Here is an 18,815-nt window from a genome sequence, read left to right on the forward strand (position 1 = left end):
TCAATGTCCACATGAAAGGCAGGGGGCAGCCATCCGCTACAAGGCCAGGAGATGGTCAGAAGGAAGAGTTTAGTGCAGGATCCCTCAAACATCTGGAGGCTCTTATTAGACCAATAGCTATTTCTGGTCATTTTTCAAAGTAATAATGTCAACAGAACCTGTGGAGCCAGTGCCTATAAGTCAGAATGACCGAGTTGGGTCTGTGTGGTGGCCGTGGAGGTGCACTGCTCAGATCTGCCTTCCATAGAACCTGCTGTGAGAAGTGCAGCTGGCTGACAGCCCTCAGCTATTGCATCTTTGGATCCATCTCAATGTTCATACTCCCCCTGACTACTCCCAGCCAATGATAAGCATAGCGGGGGTACTAAAGCCAGACCACTTCTGTCTGATGGAGGACGTTTCTAATAGACAATCTTTACCAGGGGTTCCCCACTGGCCTAGCCAAGACTTTCTTAGAGCTACATTATAATCTGAGACTCTCTTTACCTAATTCTCCCTTTTCGCTCTCCTTTCACAGGTGTCAGGCTGTCCCTCCCTCCTCCCGTTCCCATGTCCTTTATCCTTCACAAGTGTTTCCCCAGTAAATCTCTTGCACATCCAATTCTATTTTGGCATCTGCTTCTAGGAGGACCCTAGAAATGGATAGTCTAGTACATTCAGGGTCTGGGTCTAGCACTAAAGGAAAGTAATTCTAAGGGTAGGCAAATCTGGAAAAAAAAAAAAAAAAAAACAGTAGATAGAGCACTTAGTGAGTGTTGTGAATATGGATTGGAGCAGATATAAAATTCAGAGAAAATGAACGAAATGCACTGAGCTGGACAACTGACAATGCATGTTCCTTCAGGAGAGGCAAACATTAGATGGAGTTGGGTTTTAATCCCAACCCCACTATCTCTTTGGGCAAGTCATACGAGCTTAACTTTCCCATCTATAAAATGGGAATAATTATACTTACCTAGTGCTGGTTTGTTGTAGAATGAAGGGGATGATGCATGTAAAGCATTAATCATAGTGCCTGGCCAGTGCATGCTCCCAATTCAGAGTTGTTGTTGTTGTTATGTGCCGTCGAGTCGGACCCGACTCACAGCGACCCCACCTTGGGTTTCTGAGGCAGTATCACTACGGAAGTAGATTGCCCCATCTTCCTTCCGAGGAGTGGCTGGTGGGTTTGAACTGCCAGCCTTCTGTTTAGCAGTCAAGTGTCTTAGCCACTATGCTACCAGAGCTCCTATTGTTAATTATTAGTATTTTCCTTTAGAGAGAGAAAGAATGCCTTCTTCCTGCTTGAAGCCAGGCAGGTTCTGGTTCAATAAAAAAGGCATTGGATCCATCTTGGAAGGAGTCCTATGGGCCTGGCCCCCTCTCATGATGGGCCACTGGGGAAGGTGAGGGTTTTGTGCTCACCCAGGGTGGATGGGCCAGCTGCACCAGTCTACCCTTGTTGGTGCCTGCAGAGAGCCTGTGTGGTGGGACCCTACTAGAGGATGGCACAAAAGCAGGCAAGGGAAAGGGCAAGGAAAAAGGACCTCAGAATGTAAGAGGAGGTAGTTTCTAGGCAGTGGTTTCAGACAGGATGAGAAATGGATCAGAGCTGGAGGCTGAGAGGGGCATCAGGGCCCAGATCTGGCAGGCCAGACCCCTTTGGGATCGTCATCTTTCCTTGGTTCATCACGCTTAGAGTGAGTTTAGAGTGAGTTCCAAAGGAACTGAGTAACATTCTCTTAGAGGTCAGGCAATAGTGTAGGGCTTGGCTCCATCAGAGATCAGAGCAGACCCAGTGAGGAAGAGGAATTCCAGGAGTACAGAGTCCAGATGACCAGTCCCAAGAATCCTCTTGCCCCTGATGATCCAAAGCTTCCTGGGTGTCCAGTGTAAGGCAGGCCCCACTATAGCTAGCTAGATATCTACACTCTCTGCCACCTGGAAGTAAGGGTAGATGACAAATTAAGTTCCCCAGGGACTGACTCTAGGGGTAAAAACCCAGTAGGTAGTTTGTCTTAGCAATTGCTCTCCCTCTTACATCCAATCTTTTCCCTTCTTCCCACACCACAGGTGTTCAATACTGGCTGCCAGGATGCTTTGTAGCCCAGGACCCCTTTTCTGCTTGAGAGGAGAGTAGTCAACAAACTACACACCAAGGAACTTCATTAGTCTCCTACTTCTCTAGGGTTGTTGTTGTTGTTGTTATGTGCCGTCGAGTCAGCCCCGACTCATAGCGACCCCTCCTTGGGTTTCCGAGGCAGTATCACTACAGAAGTAGGATTGCCCAACCTTCCTTCTCTAGGGTAGGAACTGGTAAATGTCAGTGGGTTGAATGAAGGAATGGAACAACTGAGAAAGAATATTCCCAAAAAACAAAAAACTCACTGTCATCGAGTTGATTCTGACTCACATCACAGTGACTCTATAGGATAGAGTAGAACTGCTCCATAGACTTTCCAAAGGTTTCTTTTAGGGAACAGACTGCAACATCTTTCTCCCACGGAGCAGCTCGTAGGTTTAAACAGCAACGTTTCAGTTAGTAGCTTAACGACTATGCCAGCAGGGCTCCTGAGAATATGCCCAAATGCCCCTAAATACAACTTGTCCATCCTTCATCTTCCTTAACCCTCCTATTCCCTCTTTTCTCTGCTCCCACCTTTCATAAGTCAATTCTCTCTCCCTCCCTTTCTTTCCCTCTCTCATCTATTTGGGAGACAGACAGACCTTGGCTGGCGTTTGGGTGGATTACTTAGCCTCTCTGTACCAATTTCCATTTGTAAACCAGGATAACACCTATGGCACTGGCAATTTTGAGGATTAAATGAGATGAAGTAAATACTATAGCTGGGCCAGCATTCTCTGGGTTCTGTGTTCTCTTTGCTCCAAGCAGCAGGCCCTCATGAGGAGACGTGATTACCTGCTGTTTAGGTCTAGAGAGACAGTTCCCAGGCAAAGAGGAAGAAGTCGGAAGCGGCATGGGGGTGGGGAACTCCTGAGAACAGTAGCTCAGAGAAGGCCTAACTGGCAGAGGAAATGAACCCAGGGGTCAAAAGGTCTCTGCCCAAAGGCAGCTTGGGTCTTCAGTAATTGACTGGACACATGCCCTCTTTCTCCTTGTCCTCATAGGCCCTTGAGGGATCAGATGTTCAGCCAGCACCTCAAAGAACATTCCTTGAGCTAGATGTTGGGATAGGGGCCTTTATTCACTTTGCCTTCATTAATCCTCACAGTAATCTGACCAAACCCCACTGCCATCGAGTTGATTCTGACCCATAGTGACCCTATAGGACAGAGTAGAACTGCCTCATAGGATTTCCAAGGCTGTAAATCTTTACAGAAGTAGACTGTCTTATCTGTCTCCTGCAGAGCAGTGGGTGGGTTCGAACCATCGACCTTTTGGTTAGCAGCCAAATGCTTAAACCATTGCGCCACCAGAGCTCCTTCTACGTCAGATAGGAATTATTATTCCCTCAATACAATGGAGAAAACTGAGGCTCAGTGAGATAGTCAGGCAGCTGGTACGGAGCAGCGTTGGGATGCAATCAGTCTGGGTGACTCCGAGTGCAGTGCTCTTTGTTCTACAGGGAGATGAATACCTTGGAACTGCATGGCCATCTCCATGACTACTATGTGCCAGAACTGTGGGCGAAGTGCTACAAATGTTGAGAGAACAAGACAGACATAGTCTCAACATTACACAATTCATAATTTCAGTGGAAGAGACTGCAAGCAACTGGGTTGTTACAACAGAGAATGGTAAGTGCTATCTGCGGCCAAGTCCTCAGAGCCAAGGGGATTCTGAAGGGGGGCATGGAACCCAGACGAGGGCTCAGTGAAGTCCTCCTGGAGGCAATGTGACCTGAAGAGTCATGATGGAGAACATGAGTGCCCCCAGAAGCACCTCCACCACCACTTAGGGAATAGGGTTAGTTTTCCTTTCCAAAGCCAGGCTGCTAATAAAGCTAGATATAGGTGGCACCTGCAAAGGAAAGTCCGTCTCGCCTTGCTTCCACATTCCCCTAAGCCCCACCTCCTCACCACAGCCCAGGTCCCTGAAGTACAGAAGTTCCCATTCCAAAATCCAACTCACTGTCATCAAGTTGATTCTAACTCATAGCAAACCCCATTGGATTTTCAAGGCTGTAAATCTTTACAGAAACGGACTGCCTCATCTTTCATCTTTGAAGGAGCTGGTGGATTTAAACCACCGACCTTTTGGTTAGCAGCCAAATGCCTTAACCACTACCCCACCAGAGCTCCTTTGACATTCCCACTAGAAGTATATAAACCTGGACTAACAGGGAAGGGCAAATTAAGGGACATGGCAGGCCCAGACTCTGGTTCTCTGCCTACTGGGAAAGCCGGGATCTCTGGAGAGCACTGGGAGAACTCACCACACTGAGGCCTGAACTTTACCGTCCCAAACATTTTCCTTCACACACATCACTAGCACCTTTCTCTGGACCTTCATCAGCAAGAACCTGCCCTTCACTCAACCTCCTCCAAGAATAGCCTCCCTGTTCTCAATGAAGATCCTCTTTTCATTTGGAAATGCACAGAGGGCCTCCTCACAGAGGGCCTCATATTAAATATCCCATACCCTTCTTCAAGGAATAATCCATGTGGGTATGCTGGGGACCTGGGACCATTTCTAATGGGGCCTGCTCTTTGGTGGAGTCCTCAAAGTCAAGTCTGGGATCAGTATGGCCTATTGGAAGCCCCCAATGGCTTTACGGTGTGGTAACGTCCCTCTGGGCTGGCCCAGGCAAGTTACACATTGCCTTAGATTCTCTACCTGCAACTACCTTTCCTGACCTGGGAAGACAGACTGGCTGGGCCTTCAGGTGCTCAGAAGGGAGAATCAGAGATGCTGACCTTGTATTCAAAACAGCTTTATTAAAAATTCAGCTTTTATGGGAACAAAGCCCTCACAAAGGTTTTACCAAAAAGTACAAATTTTAAATAAATGCATCAGAAAAAATGACAGCTACAACTTCAAAGCCCTTGAGGGGCAGGGGAGTTAGGGAGAGGGTTCCCAGAGCCCTGGAAAGTAGGCTAGGCACAGTGGTCTTTGGATGCCTGTAGTACTGGTTCCTGGAGCTATCAGGCACGAGCCTTGCCTCAGTTTTCCCTTCCTTGGAAAAACAAAAAGAACTTGGCAAGTGTAGGAAATTCTGAATGGGGAGCAGGAAGGCAGAAAAGGCATTTATAAGGCACTAGTGTTGACCCCAATGAGGAGCATGAATGGGAGATCAAGTCATAGGGCCCCTGGCTGTAGTCGTGTTTCTGACTGGTACCACCTCTGGGTTTGGCCACAGGTTAAATTAAGGAGGACCAAGTGGACTACTGAGCCCTGCAGCCCAGGGCCTGGAGTCACTCTTTAGATCAGGGGTGTTGCTTCATTGGCAAATCACTGTCTGGCCCTGCCAGGGCAAGAAGAATCACACCAGCCCCCTGAAAGCGCTCCAATGAGGAGCACCAGGCCTTCTGCCCAGCCCTGTCCTCTGAGCCACTGTGGGCACCCACCCTCAGCAAAGAACTTCTAAGAGCAGTCACTGGAATCTGGGCATCTGGAGAATTCAGAGCAAGGGTTTCTTGGCTCAAGAAGCTGGCACTGTTGAAACCAGTCCCCAACAGGTGCTGGCCCTATACCTATGATCACTGGTGACACGCCTCCCTGGTGATATTGGGCAGTGGGTAGGCAAAGAGAGAGAAGTCCAGGATATACTTAGGCAGCACGTCCTGCAGCAGAGCTCGTGGGGCACTGCACAAATGGTAGTGCAGGCTCTCAGGGCTGGCTGGCCGGTACCAGGCCTGGCGGGTGGGGAATCGGATATGGGGTGGTGCCCGCACCCACTCCAGCACCTGGTTGGCATCAGCCTCCAGCCTTTCATAAGAGCCCACAAAATCGTAGCGCACTGCACAAGGCTGGCACAGGTGGTACACGGGCATCCAGTGCTCGTTCATGCGCTCAGGGTCTTCATCCACCAGGTATCGCAGGAACTCTGGGAAAGTGACATCGTCTCCTGCAGGGCTAGGCCCAGCTCCAGCCCTGTAACGCTTCACAATTTCAGCCCCATAGCGCTGTTGGTACTCTCTGATCTCACCAAATTTATTGCGGTAAGCAGAGAGGAGGCGTTCCAAGGGGTCCCGCACAAACAGGAACTTGAAGTAGTGCTGAAGACGGTAACGGATCTCCTCAGGCCTTAGGTCTGCCAGGAACACCAGGTCACTGCGGTGGTCCATCTTGAGGCGGACGTCCACACTGTCTAGGACACCCGCCAGCACCTTCAACACCCGCTTCCAGTTGGAGCAGGCCACCTTGGGGACGTAGCAGTAGAGGAAGCGGTAGCGGTCACTCACGAGGATGTGGCGCAGCAGGGTGCGCCGCTGCCCCACTGGCAGGTCCCAGGGGTCCCGGGGCATGCCCGGCTGTCCACACACCGCCCGCAAGGTGCGGTTCCGGACATCCTGCCGCACTTGCAAGTCCGAGTCCCCGACGCCCACGGTCAGCCCCCCAGACTCGGGGATCGTCCCGCGCCAGGCCGTGCCATCGCGGCTGGGAGGGTGCAGGGGAAGGGGCTTCATCTCGGCCAGGATGCCCCGCTCGATCATGAGCAGCAGCCCGCTAGAGGCCACGATCACCGCGAACATCAGCATGGACGGCAGTAGCAGGGGCGGCCCCCCAAGCCCGGCCCGAGCCCTGCCGAGTGCGGCCCGCCTCAGCGCCCGGCCCAGGGGCTCAGCGCCATTTGAGGCCGCCAGCGGGGTCAGCGGGCGGGGGAACATGGTGCTCCCGGGAGGGGGCCTGCGCGGCCCAGCAGGTCTGAGGGCTGCCTGGGCGGGTTCAGGCGGGAGGCGGGAGCCGAGGGTCTGGGCCGGCAGAGCCAGGAGGGAGCCTGGAAGGGCAGAGCGGGCGGGGGGCGCTCGGGCTGCAGCACCGAAGCAGGCGGCGGGCTGCAGGCAGGCGCGGCGAGGGACCATGGCCGGATGTCCCGCCCGGCTGCTCCCCGCCCCCGGCCCCGCCGTGACACAGGCGCGAGGGCGGGCCCAGGCCGGGGGCGGACCCAGGCCGGGGGCGTGGAGAGGGACCGGTGCCCCCGCGAGAGAGGGCGCCTGAGCCAGGGCCGCCCAGGACCCCCGGGCTTCGAAAACAAAAGCTACCGAGCCCCCGAAGGTGGAGAAAACCCAGGTCGCGGACCTTTCTCTCCCGCAGCACAGGTCCTGCTGGAGCCGGGCAGAGAGGACCAGCACCCACCACCCTACGGCAAGCTCAGGCCTGGCGGAGCCCATCTTCCAAGAGTGGGTCTGAGGCAGGGAGTCCACAGCGCCTCTCTGCGAGTACAGACATGCGGGAGGCCAGTCTTCTTAGCTGAAGCACAGTCCCTAGTGTGCTTCCACCACTCCCTTACCCCCCTCAACCTTGCAGGTCTTGCCCAATCCAGGAAACTGTGCTCTTTGAGAACAGCCCTGTATGAACAAGACTGTCAGACACTGACCAGTGGCTCATCTCCATGGTGACTCTAGGGTTTAACTACCTGGCAGACTACCATGCTTATCAACTGGGTAATGCTGAACCATCTGGAAATGTAAATCTTCTACATTCTCCTGCCTTCTCCTCAGGCCTGAAGTGGTAGGGTAATTGGGACCTCCTGGTGCGGGGCCAATGACAAGCCAGTGCTTCTGGACCACTGTAGAGGTCAGCACACACTTTGAAGGGTACAGGAGCTGGGGGCACAGGGCAGCACAGGAAACAAGCAGCTTCATTGGGACCTGGCTGGCCATGTGGGCTTCAGGTTAAGTATGGGATCACCTTGGATATCAGTCATTAGCATTTAAATACTGATCTGAACTGGGCACTAGCTAAGTATTCAGACCTTGTCTTGTATGCATGGGAAGCCAGTGAGGCTCTGCAAAGCAGAATAGTGATATGATCTGGCAGCATTTGGTCAGTATTTTGTACTCATCTTCTTTCGTTGTCACAGCCACCCTGGGAGGTACATACTACAGGCATTCCCATTTTACAGGTCAGCCTGATTCTAAAACCTAATCACGATCCTTTGGAGACAAGCACGAAAGTGGAATGGTTAGGAGGTAGAAGCAATTGATCCTAAGACAAGCTATAAAGAGAGGATGAAAAGTAGAGGATGGCAGAGGCTTCGAGTTTAATGAGACAACGGGGCTGCCACTGATGCAATGAATTTGGCAGGCTGAGGGGTTCTGAGGGATGAGAAAATGTAGAGGGCTCATGGGTGCTCACCCCCCACACAAGAAGTGTGTGTGGGGGAGCTTGGCAACCTTCCCATCTTCTCACTGTCTAAATGTTAGGATGCATGCAGTAGCCTATTCATGCCTTTAGAAGCCTGTATCAACGTTTAGCCTTTACTGCACTCCTTGATTCGAATAGCACCAACTACAGGTAGATTTCTAGAGGTGGGATTTTCAATTTAAATCAATTATTTTTAACAACAAACATGTCTTATTTTTACACCAGAAGTTCCTGGCTGGTGCAGTTAAGCACTCAACTACTAGTCGAAAAGTTGGCAATTCTAATTCACTTAGTGGGACCCTGGAAAACAAGTCTGGCAATCTGTTTCCAAAAGGTCACAGCCTTGAAAACCCTATGGAGCAGTTCTCCTCTGCATACATGGGGTCACCATGAGTCAGAATCAATTTGACAGCAACTAACAACAATTTTATACAAGGAAAGAAAAATAATCATTCAGTTTCTGATAATATGGTCACACGTTCCCTGTTAGGAGGGAGGTTTTCTGTGTTAAGAGTCAAAGTACAGGAATAGTCAATCTGGGGGAGTCCTTGGCCAGGGTACTTACTACCACCTATTTCCTCTATATAAAATGAGGACAGGATGCCACCTATCTCATGGAGTTCTTGTGGATAATACATCAACAGGGCAGTGCTATAAGCATGTCCACTAGTGGTGTCCATGCCGCTAATCTAACAGCCTCTATGGAACTGGCAACTGCCCCCACATCTAGGTGTCCTTACCAAAATGCAGAGGGTTGGGCGGCCATGTTTTACCTCCTAGGAACCCTCATGGCCTTACAATTGTCCACCTTCAGCACAACTGAAACTGAAGGCCTGGGCTGAGCCAGGGGCCCAGGCAGTCAAACCCATGTGACTTGGCCTTCATTCCTTCAGCAAGGAGTGCTGGTTACAAGGTATCAGGGCCCTAGAGTAGTTTCTAAGGGCTAGTTCCCCAAGAGCATGACCCAAGGTGATGAGGTGGCATCTTCACCAAGCACCTACTTGGGGACCAGTTCTAAGAAGTCAACTCCAAATTCCAGTTCCGTGTCTCTCCTCTCCTTGCTCTCCTTTTCCACCTTAGTGCTCTCTTTGCTTATTGGCCTTAGTGAGCCCTGGCACATCACGGGCTAAATGAGACCCCCAAAATAAAAAGCAGCCAGTCCCTCCACACCCCACACCAAAGATGACAGGACACAGAAGAAAACGATCCTTTTCTAAATCAATACAATTTCTCAAATTTATTTTTTCTTAAAGAAGTACTTCTAATCTCTGTCAAAAGGGAGATGAGGAAAGGTTCCCCCCCACCCTTGTAAACACTGAAATACAGATCTGGGAAACCAGGGTTGACACACACAAAAAGTGCATTTTACAAAATATCAACTAAAATATATTTTACATGGATTATGTTTCCATTGATATTCTACCAGCTGCATTTTCAGGTTCAAAAAAAATATTTCCACATCTAAGAGATTTCAAAAGCATTTAACTTCTGGGAAGCAGATCCTGCCTCCTGGGAGGGGCCTGGATGTCCTCTCCTTCTGGGACAGGCCAGGCTCCTTGGCTTCAAGGGCTGGCACCCTGGGAATGAGGAGGCTCCAAGGCTGGCTCTCCAGAGCCCCCAGTGCCACTCTGCTAACCTCTCTTACAGCCCCACCCTCCCCACACCTTCCTCCAAACAGCTTACTCAATATGAGGGGACCCAAGTCCCTTCCCTTGAGGTTTGGGATTGGGTTTCCCAATTTTAAATTTACCACTGAAGGCTCCAAGCCTCACTCACACCCAGTGGCCCAATCAGAAGCAGCCTGTCTTCTCATGGATAGCACAGAGCCTGGGCGGTGACTGGGGTGCCCTCAAGATTCACTTCTACCATCTCCAGTCCCTGCCCAGTCTGTCCTCACCTAGTGCTACCACCTCAGCCTGTTGGAGCCCTCTCTTTGTGGATCCCTTCCTAGGGGAGCAGGACTCAGTGCTGCCTTCCTCAGCTCCTGCCCCCAGAGGCAGTGCTCAGCTAGCAGGTTCCCAGTGGCCAGGCCCAAGCCATACTTCACTGACTCCCTCTCCTAACCATGCTCCTCTTTGGTACAAATAGGGAATAACTAGGCCTCTCCAGCTCCTTCACAAAGAGCCCTGGGGCCAGGCCCAGACAAGGATGACAGGGGCTGAGACTCCTAATCTATTCTGGGGAGCAGTATGAGGTGAGAACAGGTCCCCTGGGCATGGGAACAAACTGAAAAGCTCCTAGAGTGAGTGGCTGCAGCTCAGCAGGTCTGTGGACTGATACAGTGTTGATTCTCGCTGGGATGTAAATTAGTGCAATCTACAAAAGACTAGGGTATGGGGTGGCAGGGCAAAGGGAGCCACAGCACTCCTTTGGTTTGATTTCAGGTGGGTGTGGCTTGAAGAGTCATGTGTGAAGTTCTGCAAGAGGTTTCCTAGAACCTCAAAGTGTAAGGCAAGAGGAAAAGTCTTCAACAAATCAGGTAGCAATTTTCCTTGCCCCCTGCCCCCTACCCTTCCCACCACCCACCTGACCTCCCAGACATGACAGACCCCATGTTTATCAAGTAACTTCTGGGAAGCCAGACCTGCTGGGTAGCCCTCTCAGGGACGTAAGCAGGAGGCTAACTCTGACAAGTGGGCCACACCCTGACTGAGGGCCTGGTCAACTTGTCCCAGCACCAGGGGCTGCTGCAGGAGTAAGGGAGGAAAGCCAGGGAAAGGCCCAAGCCCAAGAGGAAATCAATGCTCTGGAAGCCAGACCCTGGCTCTCTATGCTTCAAAGAAAACAAGTTCAGAGCTGTGCTAGAGTCTGGGAGGGCCTGGTCCCAGGCTGAAGGGGAAGGAGCGGGTCACAGTGGGTGAGGTAAAGCTGGCTCCCATTACCCCACAGGGTCCTGGGGGGAAGCTGCAGAAGGGCCTGCTGGGCCTGATTCCTGAAGGGCCTTGCTTCCCCTACCCCCAGGATCCCATGGCTCTCAGGCTTGGCCCAGCCTTGAAGAAGAATGCTTCTTCAGGGATCTCCACCCAGGGGACCAGAGAAGTACCCTGGGCCAAGCTGAGAGTCCTGATGCTTTTATTGTTCCTTGGCCTCCCCTGCCCTCCCCATGGGGCCCATAACCTGTAGGGCCCCTGCCCTCCCTCCCAAGAGAACCACAGGCCAGCAACCTCAGACCCCTGTGGTCCCTTAACCAAGTGCTGTGCTTCAAGCAGTACCCCTGCCCTGAGCCCCACTTGCCCATGGGCAGCCCCAGCCTAGGCATAAGGAGGCTACTGGGGGTTCTTGAGGATGCGGCCATGGCGGAAATCATAGACATGACGGCAAAGAAACACCAGCTCAGGGTCCGTGTCCTCGGGCACCGTGCGATGTGGTGGGGTGGAGTAGTCTGCAGAGGGGGGCACCAGAGCTGTCTTTCGGCTGGGGAGGCCCTCGCCTCGGCGCTTGGCCATGGCACAGAATCTGCAGTGACACACCATTTGCTGTCTTTACTACAGGCACCTTTGCAGGAAGATCAATCCCTTCCCTACCCTGCCCAGAGAGGTGGGACATCCTCTCCTATCCCCTTATCCCTGTCTTGGAGCCTGCGCCAACCCTGCCAACTGCCAAACCATCTTCTCTGTCACTGAAAAACCGTACCTGCTTGGGTCTCCTTCTCAATCACCTGCCAATACCAGATTTTCTCCTCAAGCAGTACTGTAACTCCCCTCCTCCCCCAAGTCTCTCTGCCTCAGTGGAGCAACAGTACCTTATGAGAAAATAATACAACTCAGATGATGGAGGGAGGCTGTGAGGAAGAAAGTTCTGAGGATTCAGGCCCAGGGAATACCAGAGCAGAGTGAGATCTCCTTGGGGGTCCCAGGCAGCCCCTAAACAGCCCTGGGGACTCTGAGGGTGCAGACACCACCCACCTGCAGTACTCGGCAAAGGTCAACACATAGCACTTCTCCTCAATGCAGGCCACACTGTTCTGGTCCTGATGTCGAGATGCAAAGACTTCATTCTGCAAAGGCTCAAGGGGGGACAGGAGGAGATGGGTTACGAGGGTTGGAAAGCACCTAACTCCAGGAGCAAGGTAGACAAACCCCTCTAACTGGGACTTCCAAACTGATAACTCCAACTAGTGACTCTACAAAGCTAGGGAACTTCCTTGGAAATCCCGCATAAGCACTCCTTACCCACAGCCTCAAGGCATTCCTCTAAGATCCAGTCCTACCCAGGAGTAAGCTACCTGCTCCAACCTCCAACCTTCAACCTTCCCTCACCCCCCTAACCCCCCACCAGCCTCCCAACATCATCCTGCCGGGGATGGGGTGGGAGTGGGTGGGTGGGGGGTGGGGGACTGGTTCCCAACCTCCCAGTTAGTAGACAGAAAGGCCTGGCTTAGGGAATAAAATAGAAGGCGAGCCTGGATAGGGAATGGAGGAAGCACAACCCAAATAGATGGCAGTCACCTCTCCTACCACATGGCTGGGTAGGCCGGGTGGAGAGCCTAGGGAACCTTGTTATGTGCTGTAGAGGTCGACACGACTCATGGTGAGCCCTCCTTGGGTTTCCGAGGCAGTATCACTACAGAAGTAGATTGCCCAACTTTCCTTCTGAGGAGTGGCTGGTGGGTTTGAACCGCCAGCCTTCTGGTTAGCAGTCAAGTGCCTTAAGCACTAGGCTACCAGAGCTCCCTAGGGAACCTTAGGAAGACTCTTTTCTCCCTTCCCCCATACTGCAGACAGTGTCAAAGCTCCAGTTCCCCTTCCCTGTCGCCAGGGGGACATATCTTGCTCTCATTCTGGCACTTTCTTCCCTCAAGAGCTCCCTTTCTGCTTCCGTTTTAAACAAAGGTCACTGTTCCCTTTGAAATGAATTGGGACAGTGTTGGGGCAACCTGAGGAATCTAGGGGGAAAAAGGCTAAACCCCCAGGGCCCTTCTCGAGGTTTGTGTTTTCTGGAGCCCAAAAAGATAAGCTCAGGCACTTAAACCCTCATGGCTGCCCCTTTACCCACGCTACAACCATTCTGACTCCTACTGCCCTTTGCCATCCCTCCTCTTCCCTCCCCAATTCATGTGTCAAGCAGCTCACCTCATGCATGCTGGGACTGCGGCCTCCCTGTAAGTGCTCAGGTCTATAATACCACAAGAGGCTCATCATCAGCTCTCCTAGTGGGGCAAAAGAAGTGTTCATGGGTTGAGCTGGCAAGCCCGGAGTTACTCAGATAGGCAGGCAGGCTAGCCTGGAGGCTGATCCAACCTCAGTGCCTGGGCCAACCCTACTGGCTCCAGTCGCCCATGTCCCCCATCCCAGGCTAAGCCTCTAGCCATTCCAGTGGGCTGGAATGCTGCTGGACAGAGGAGAAGGGGGAACAGGCACTGACAAGTGAGGTGGGGGGACAGGTGCCCAGGCCCTGGTGGTTGGAAAGGTTAATGAGCTGATCCAACCCAGGCTACAAGGTTGTCCGCAGTCCTCGGCAACAGACAGACCCTGGCTGAGTGGAAGGCAGACTCTGTGCCAGGAACGTGGGGAACCTCATGCCAAGTCAAACCCAGGCAGGGATAGACATGGAGCCTATAAGTCCCTGGGATCCCCACCTGATTCAGGGTTCTCCCAGAGGGCAGAAATCTTGGCCACATAAGGTGTGGATGTCTTTCGTGGGCCAGACTTGAGGAGGACAGTGTCCCGGACTCGGATCGTCTCTCCATGCCGCTCCACTGCCTGGTAGCTCTTTCGGATAGCTGGTTCCGGTTCATCCTGGGCAACGAGCCAAAGACACAAATAGGCTTGAGGGGCCACACTTGCAGCAAGGAGGCTTAGCAGGGAGAAGGAAGAGAATGACACCCTCTCTACATGTTTCTCAGGCAGTCAAACCACTCAGGATGGGAAACTACAACAGAAGTTAGCATGCTAGACCCTTCTCTCCCAAGGCCTAGCTTCCAAGGAAAGGATGGGGATAAAGCATTTCCACAATTGGGACAAAGGATGAAATGGGAACATGGGTGGAAAAGCGGTCTGGAACTTCTGGGGCTGAGCGCCGACCTCCATACCCAACTGCCGGCTCTCATTCCAGGTCCCCAGCACTGGAGAGGTGCTCAGGCTCTCTAGTGGGATAGATTGCGTTTGAACTTTTTCTTTTTTTTTAAACTCTCAAACCATCATTCCTTAACCTATAGTTAAGCCTCAGTTTCCTCATCTGGAAAAGGGGGATAATTCTAAGAATCTGGAGCACCTAACTCATAGGGACGTGGCAAGGATTAAAGGGGACTATGCCTGTGAAGTATTTAGCTCAGTCTGACACCCATGAAGTGACTGATACATTTTACCTGACATCCTTTTCACCATCCCAGCTGTTCTCTATATATCCTATCCAAAAAGCCCTCATGATAGTCTTCTATTTTATAATCCAGGATGGAAGGGGACAGAGTGAGCAGAGATGAGAGATGTAGACTCTTCAGATGGCTGCCCCAAGAGTCAGTGACAGAGATGGCAGCCACCAGCTGTGACTGACTGTGCACCCCGACCTCCCCAGTACAGGGTCACTGATTCAGGGTTTTCCCAGAGTGCAGAGATTTTGGCCACAAAAGGTATGGACACCTTTGTGGGCCTGACTTGAGGAGGACAGTGTCCTGGACTCAGATCAACCAGCAGGGGAATCAGGCTGGGCCAGTATGACTGGTTTCTGGGGTATAAGCAAGCTGGAGGCCCTCATCACCTTCCAGAGTAGCTTGGGTCAGGGCTTCCTGGGACCCACGTCACTGAAGGTCCTGTGTCCCTGCTGCTACAAACTGGCACTCACCAAAACATAGACAGCCTTCTCACAGGCAGCCCCAACAGGCACCCAGCCATTAGTGCGACGGCGACGACGGCGGCGTGGACGTGGGCGCTGGACACGCGATTGCTTGGGGTGGCTGGGCCTTCGGGCAGCCTTGCTCCTCACAGTGTGCCTGCAGCCAGAGCCCGTGCGCAGACCGGACTTGGATCCACTGGGAGGCTTTGCACTCTGAGGGCATGCACGAGCTACTGTCTGGGGCTCTGAGGTGGGTGTCTGAAGATGGGGGACAGGTTCTGCTGCAGGTGGCACACTGGGCACAGGGCATCCCAAAAGAGGGTGAGCGGGTGAGGCTGGGTGGCCAGCTTCCAGGAGAGGAAATTCCAGCTGGCCTAGGGACCTGCAGCCTTCTGGGAAAGGAAACAGTGGATCAGGCAGGGCAGGTCAGGACAAACAGTAACCCCCTCATCACCCACCTGCTTCCAGAGCCCACTCATGTCTTAATTCTAAATGCTAACTTAAGAGCCACTAAGGTGGCAGGTAGGGTCAGAGCTCTTCAAGGTAGATTTTCAAAGTGACTGCTCTAGGGGGCAGGGAGATGGAACCCACAGACATCCCTTTCTCCTGTTCCAGCCAGAAAGAAGGAGAAGTAGTGGGAACAGCTTCTTTAGCTGTGACAGAAATTTCTCTTAAGGCTTCCACAATGCTTAGGAGCAAGGACTCTAAAATCAGATGGCCTGGCATCCTAAACCTGTCACCTATTAGCTGTGTGACTTTAGGCAAGTCACTTTATCCCTCAGTGCCTTGCAATGTAAGTAGTTGCTGCAAATATCACACAGTGTTTAATAGGTGTTTTTATTATCAATATATTAACTCATTCCATCCTTACAACAATTCTATGAAATAGGAACCATCATTACTCCTCTTTTATAGGTCACATGACTAAGGTCACAAAGCTAGGGAAGTGGCAGAACTAAGATTTCACCCCAGGCAGTATGGCTCCAGAATCTGCTCAATCACATACCACACCACCTCCCTAAGTAAAGCCCTTAGAACAGTACCTGCTACAAAGTATTTAGTAGTCTCATTATTATTTGGATGAGGGGATAAGGGCCTTGAGTCCCATGGGTTAGGTGTCTAGACTTGGGGAGTGGTACAAAAGGAGAAGCTCAAGAGGAAGGCTGTTGTCTTCCTTAGAGCTTCAGCTCACACCAGAACCTGAAACAACCAGTCTAGCCAGAGCCAACTGGTCCATAAAGTTGTTTTATAGACCCCTACAAGGGGTGTGGGCGTAGAGGAGGGCCCTGGGAATTACCTCCCCAGCAGCAAGCAGACTTGCTCTGGTCACCTCATTTCCACGGAGCAAGGGAGGGAGCTTGGTGGGCAGGCGAGGACACCGGAGTAACAGAAACAACTGTGAGAGTGGCTCATCAGCTGGGGCACAAGTCTCTCAGGGGTGACTTGGTCTCATTAGGAAGGTAGACACCAAAGCTGTCCACCCCTAGAGCAAGGTGATGTCAAATCTGGGCACTACACTTTCAAAGCCTATCAGGCTAGTGTGAAGCTGCTGACATGGCTGACAAGTTTACCGGGGCCTGGTACCTGCCACCCTACCCATGAATGCTGAATTTAGCTGGCATGCAGATGGCCTGAGTTCCTGGGAAATAAGGAATTCCAGCTTTGCTCAAGGAGAGCAAAGGGAACACCACTCTGATTTCTCTATCTAATTTGCTACTCAGAGTCTAAGTATCTCAATTGAGAGGGACAAGAGGTCCTCCCAGCCCCTGCCACCACCACAGTACTACCTAACTGCCTGGCCAAGGAATCTACAAAAACAGCCCCGACAGAACAGGGCAGATCAGAGATAAACAATGGGCCTCTTTCCTGGGAATGCTCCTAGGCTCAGGGCACAGACTAGAGGAGTTCTCCCTCCCCTGCTTCTCATGCTAGCCCCCAAAGAGCCCCTGCCCCGAGCCATGGTGTACCCTCCTGGGATGCCAGGTCTCAGAGACTCCCTGGCACATCCCACACCCCAGGAAGTCTTACCTGCTGCAAAAGGCATTTTGTAGGGAAAACTGCCACAGGTAGCGCCAATGTGGGTGAGGGACAGGGGCAATACTCCACAGAGGCTGTAGCCGTTCACTCCAGTGTCCTCGCTGGAGCAGTAGCGGGAGGAGCCCCAGGGAGGATGCTGGAAAGGGGTGCCCATGGGCACTGAGCTTGGGGCCAAGAGGAGTCCCTCATTATGTGCCGCCATTGGGGACAGCTTGCCCTCGGGCAGCATGGGGCAGGGGGAGTAGCCCCCACACTGCAGCCCATCTTGGCCACAGTATAGGTAAAAGCTACCTAGTGCAGTGAGCTCAGGTCCACCACACAGGCCACTGTAGTCGGCAGGATTGCCAGGCTTCGGCAGAGGAGACAACTGGGGTGCAGGGAAAGAGGGCTGATGCAGTTCCTGCTTGGGGGCAGGTGACTCCTCGCCTGGGCGCCCAGGCTCTGGCTTCAGGGCTGCCTGCCCACCCATTAGCAGGGGCAGGCGGGGGCGTAGCCCCAAGGGGCTCTCCAGGGCCTTGGTCAGGGGCTGATATGGTGGCTGGACAGAAGACCCATCAGGGGTGGTGGATGGCCACGGCCCCTCAGAGCACCCTTGCCAGCCAGGTAGGCCTGCAGCTTCCCCAGAGCCAGGTCCCTGACGGGCCTTGGGATAGTTCTTGCTATTGACCTTGGCCCACTTTGGCCGCAGGGCCTTGGGTGCGGGTGAGTCAGTGGAGTGCCCGTCTGCTTCTGGGTGGGCACGAGGGGGGCGCAGGGGTAGCTCCCGCTCCTGGCTCAACTTCAGGAAGGCAGCTGCGTTCAGGCTGGCCAGTCTCTTGGGAGCTGGATCACCATCCCGACGAGCACTTTCATCTGGTGCTGGCTCTGGGGATAGGTCCCGACTTCCTCCTCCGAAATCCCCCAGCCGGGGCCGCTTCTTGGAGGAAGTCCAGCCCCCACTGGCCCTGTCACGGTCCCGGCTACGGTGGGGGTCTCCCCCTCGGCTGCGGCGGGTGCCCACCAGGCTGCTGGTATCCTCTCGCTCCAGCAGTAAGTTATTGAGGGCCTCAGCATTGAGGGAGGCCAAGCGCCGCTTGCGGGGCTGGGTGAGGCCAGTGTCCTCACTGGATGGGGCTGGGCTGGGGGGCTTGGGCAGGTCAGGGGGCAGCTCATCGGCCTCGTCTGCACTCCGTGGACCAGCCACACTCTCTAGGCGGGTCAGCAGTACTTTGCAGGCCTTGGGCTTCTCAGGAACTAACGGGCGCTTACGCAGTGGGTAATTCTTGCGGCGCCCTGTGAGATGCCCGGGGCTCTCAGGCATGCCTGGCTCCGTGCCCTCCACCCCCTGCTCCATATTATTGTCTTCCATTTGCAGGGGCGCCCGGCGGCCAGTGGGGCCTGAACTCAGCATGGGAAGAGACTTCCTCCGAGTGTGTGTCATGAAGTACCTCCAACCTACAGGATAGAAGGCTGGCAATGAGTGGAGCCCCACATATCCCTCAGCCTGTTACACCTGCATTCTCCTCCACTACAGTCCCTCCAGTCCCCACTGTGGTTGTTTGGCCTACATTTCCACCCATCTCCAGCCTGGCTTTCCTCCGGGCCCCTCTTTTGGAGTGTAAAGGTCTAGTGGGGTCAGGCTACCAGCACCTATACAAGGACTGGTTCCCCCACTCTTTCAGCCTAGGGTCCCTCCTTGAACAAAGCCGCCTGAGGGCCAACAAAGCAACACAGAACCTGAGGTCAGAGGACAGAAGGAGCTGGAGGCAAAACCCTA

The 18,815-nt window shown here is 53.1% G+C and overlaps 2 protein-coding genes across 2 annotated transcripts; both read right to left on the bottom strand.

The window, feature by feature from the left end:
* Positions 1-5,640: 5,640 nt before the first annotated feature.
* CHST14 (carbohydrate sulfotransferase 14) lies at positions 5,641-6,771 on the bottom strand. Its single transcript, XM_007940446.1, has one exon. The coding sequence runs from the start codon at positions 6,769-6,771 to the stop codon at positions 5,641-5,643; it is 1,131 nt and encodes a 376-aa protein (XP_007938637.1).
* A 4,746-nt stretch (positions 6,772-11,517) lies between these two features.
* BAHD1 (bromo adjacent homology domain containing 1) lies at positions 11,518-18,479 on the bottom strand. Its single transcript, XM_007940447.2, has 6 exons — positions 17,051-18,479; positions 15,032-15,414; positions 13,830-13,989; positions 13,324-13,400; positions 12,157-12,257; positions 11,518-11,707 (listed from the first exon to the last, which is right to left on the bottom strand). Exons 1-6 carry the CDS (start codon positions 18,477-18,479, stop codon positions 11,518-11,520), a joined length of 2,340 nt encoding a protein of 779 aa, XP_007938638.1.
* Positions 18,480-18,815: the final 336 nt, after the last annotated feature.

Source organism: Orycteropus afer, unplaced genomic scaffold (assembly GCF_000298275.1).
Source record: "Orycteropus afer afer isolate SDZICR_OR568_19922 unplaced genomic scaffold, OryAfe1.0 scaffold00068, whole genome shotgun sequence".
Lineage (NCBI taxonomy): Eukaryota > Metazoa > Chordata > Mammalia > Tubulidentata > Orycteropodidae > Orycteropus > Orycteropus afer.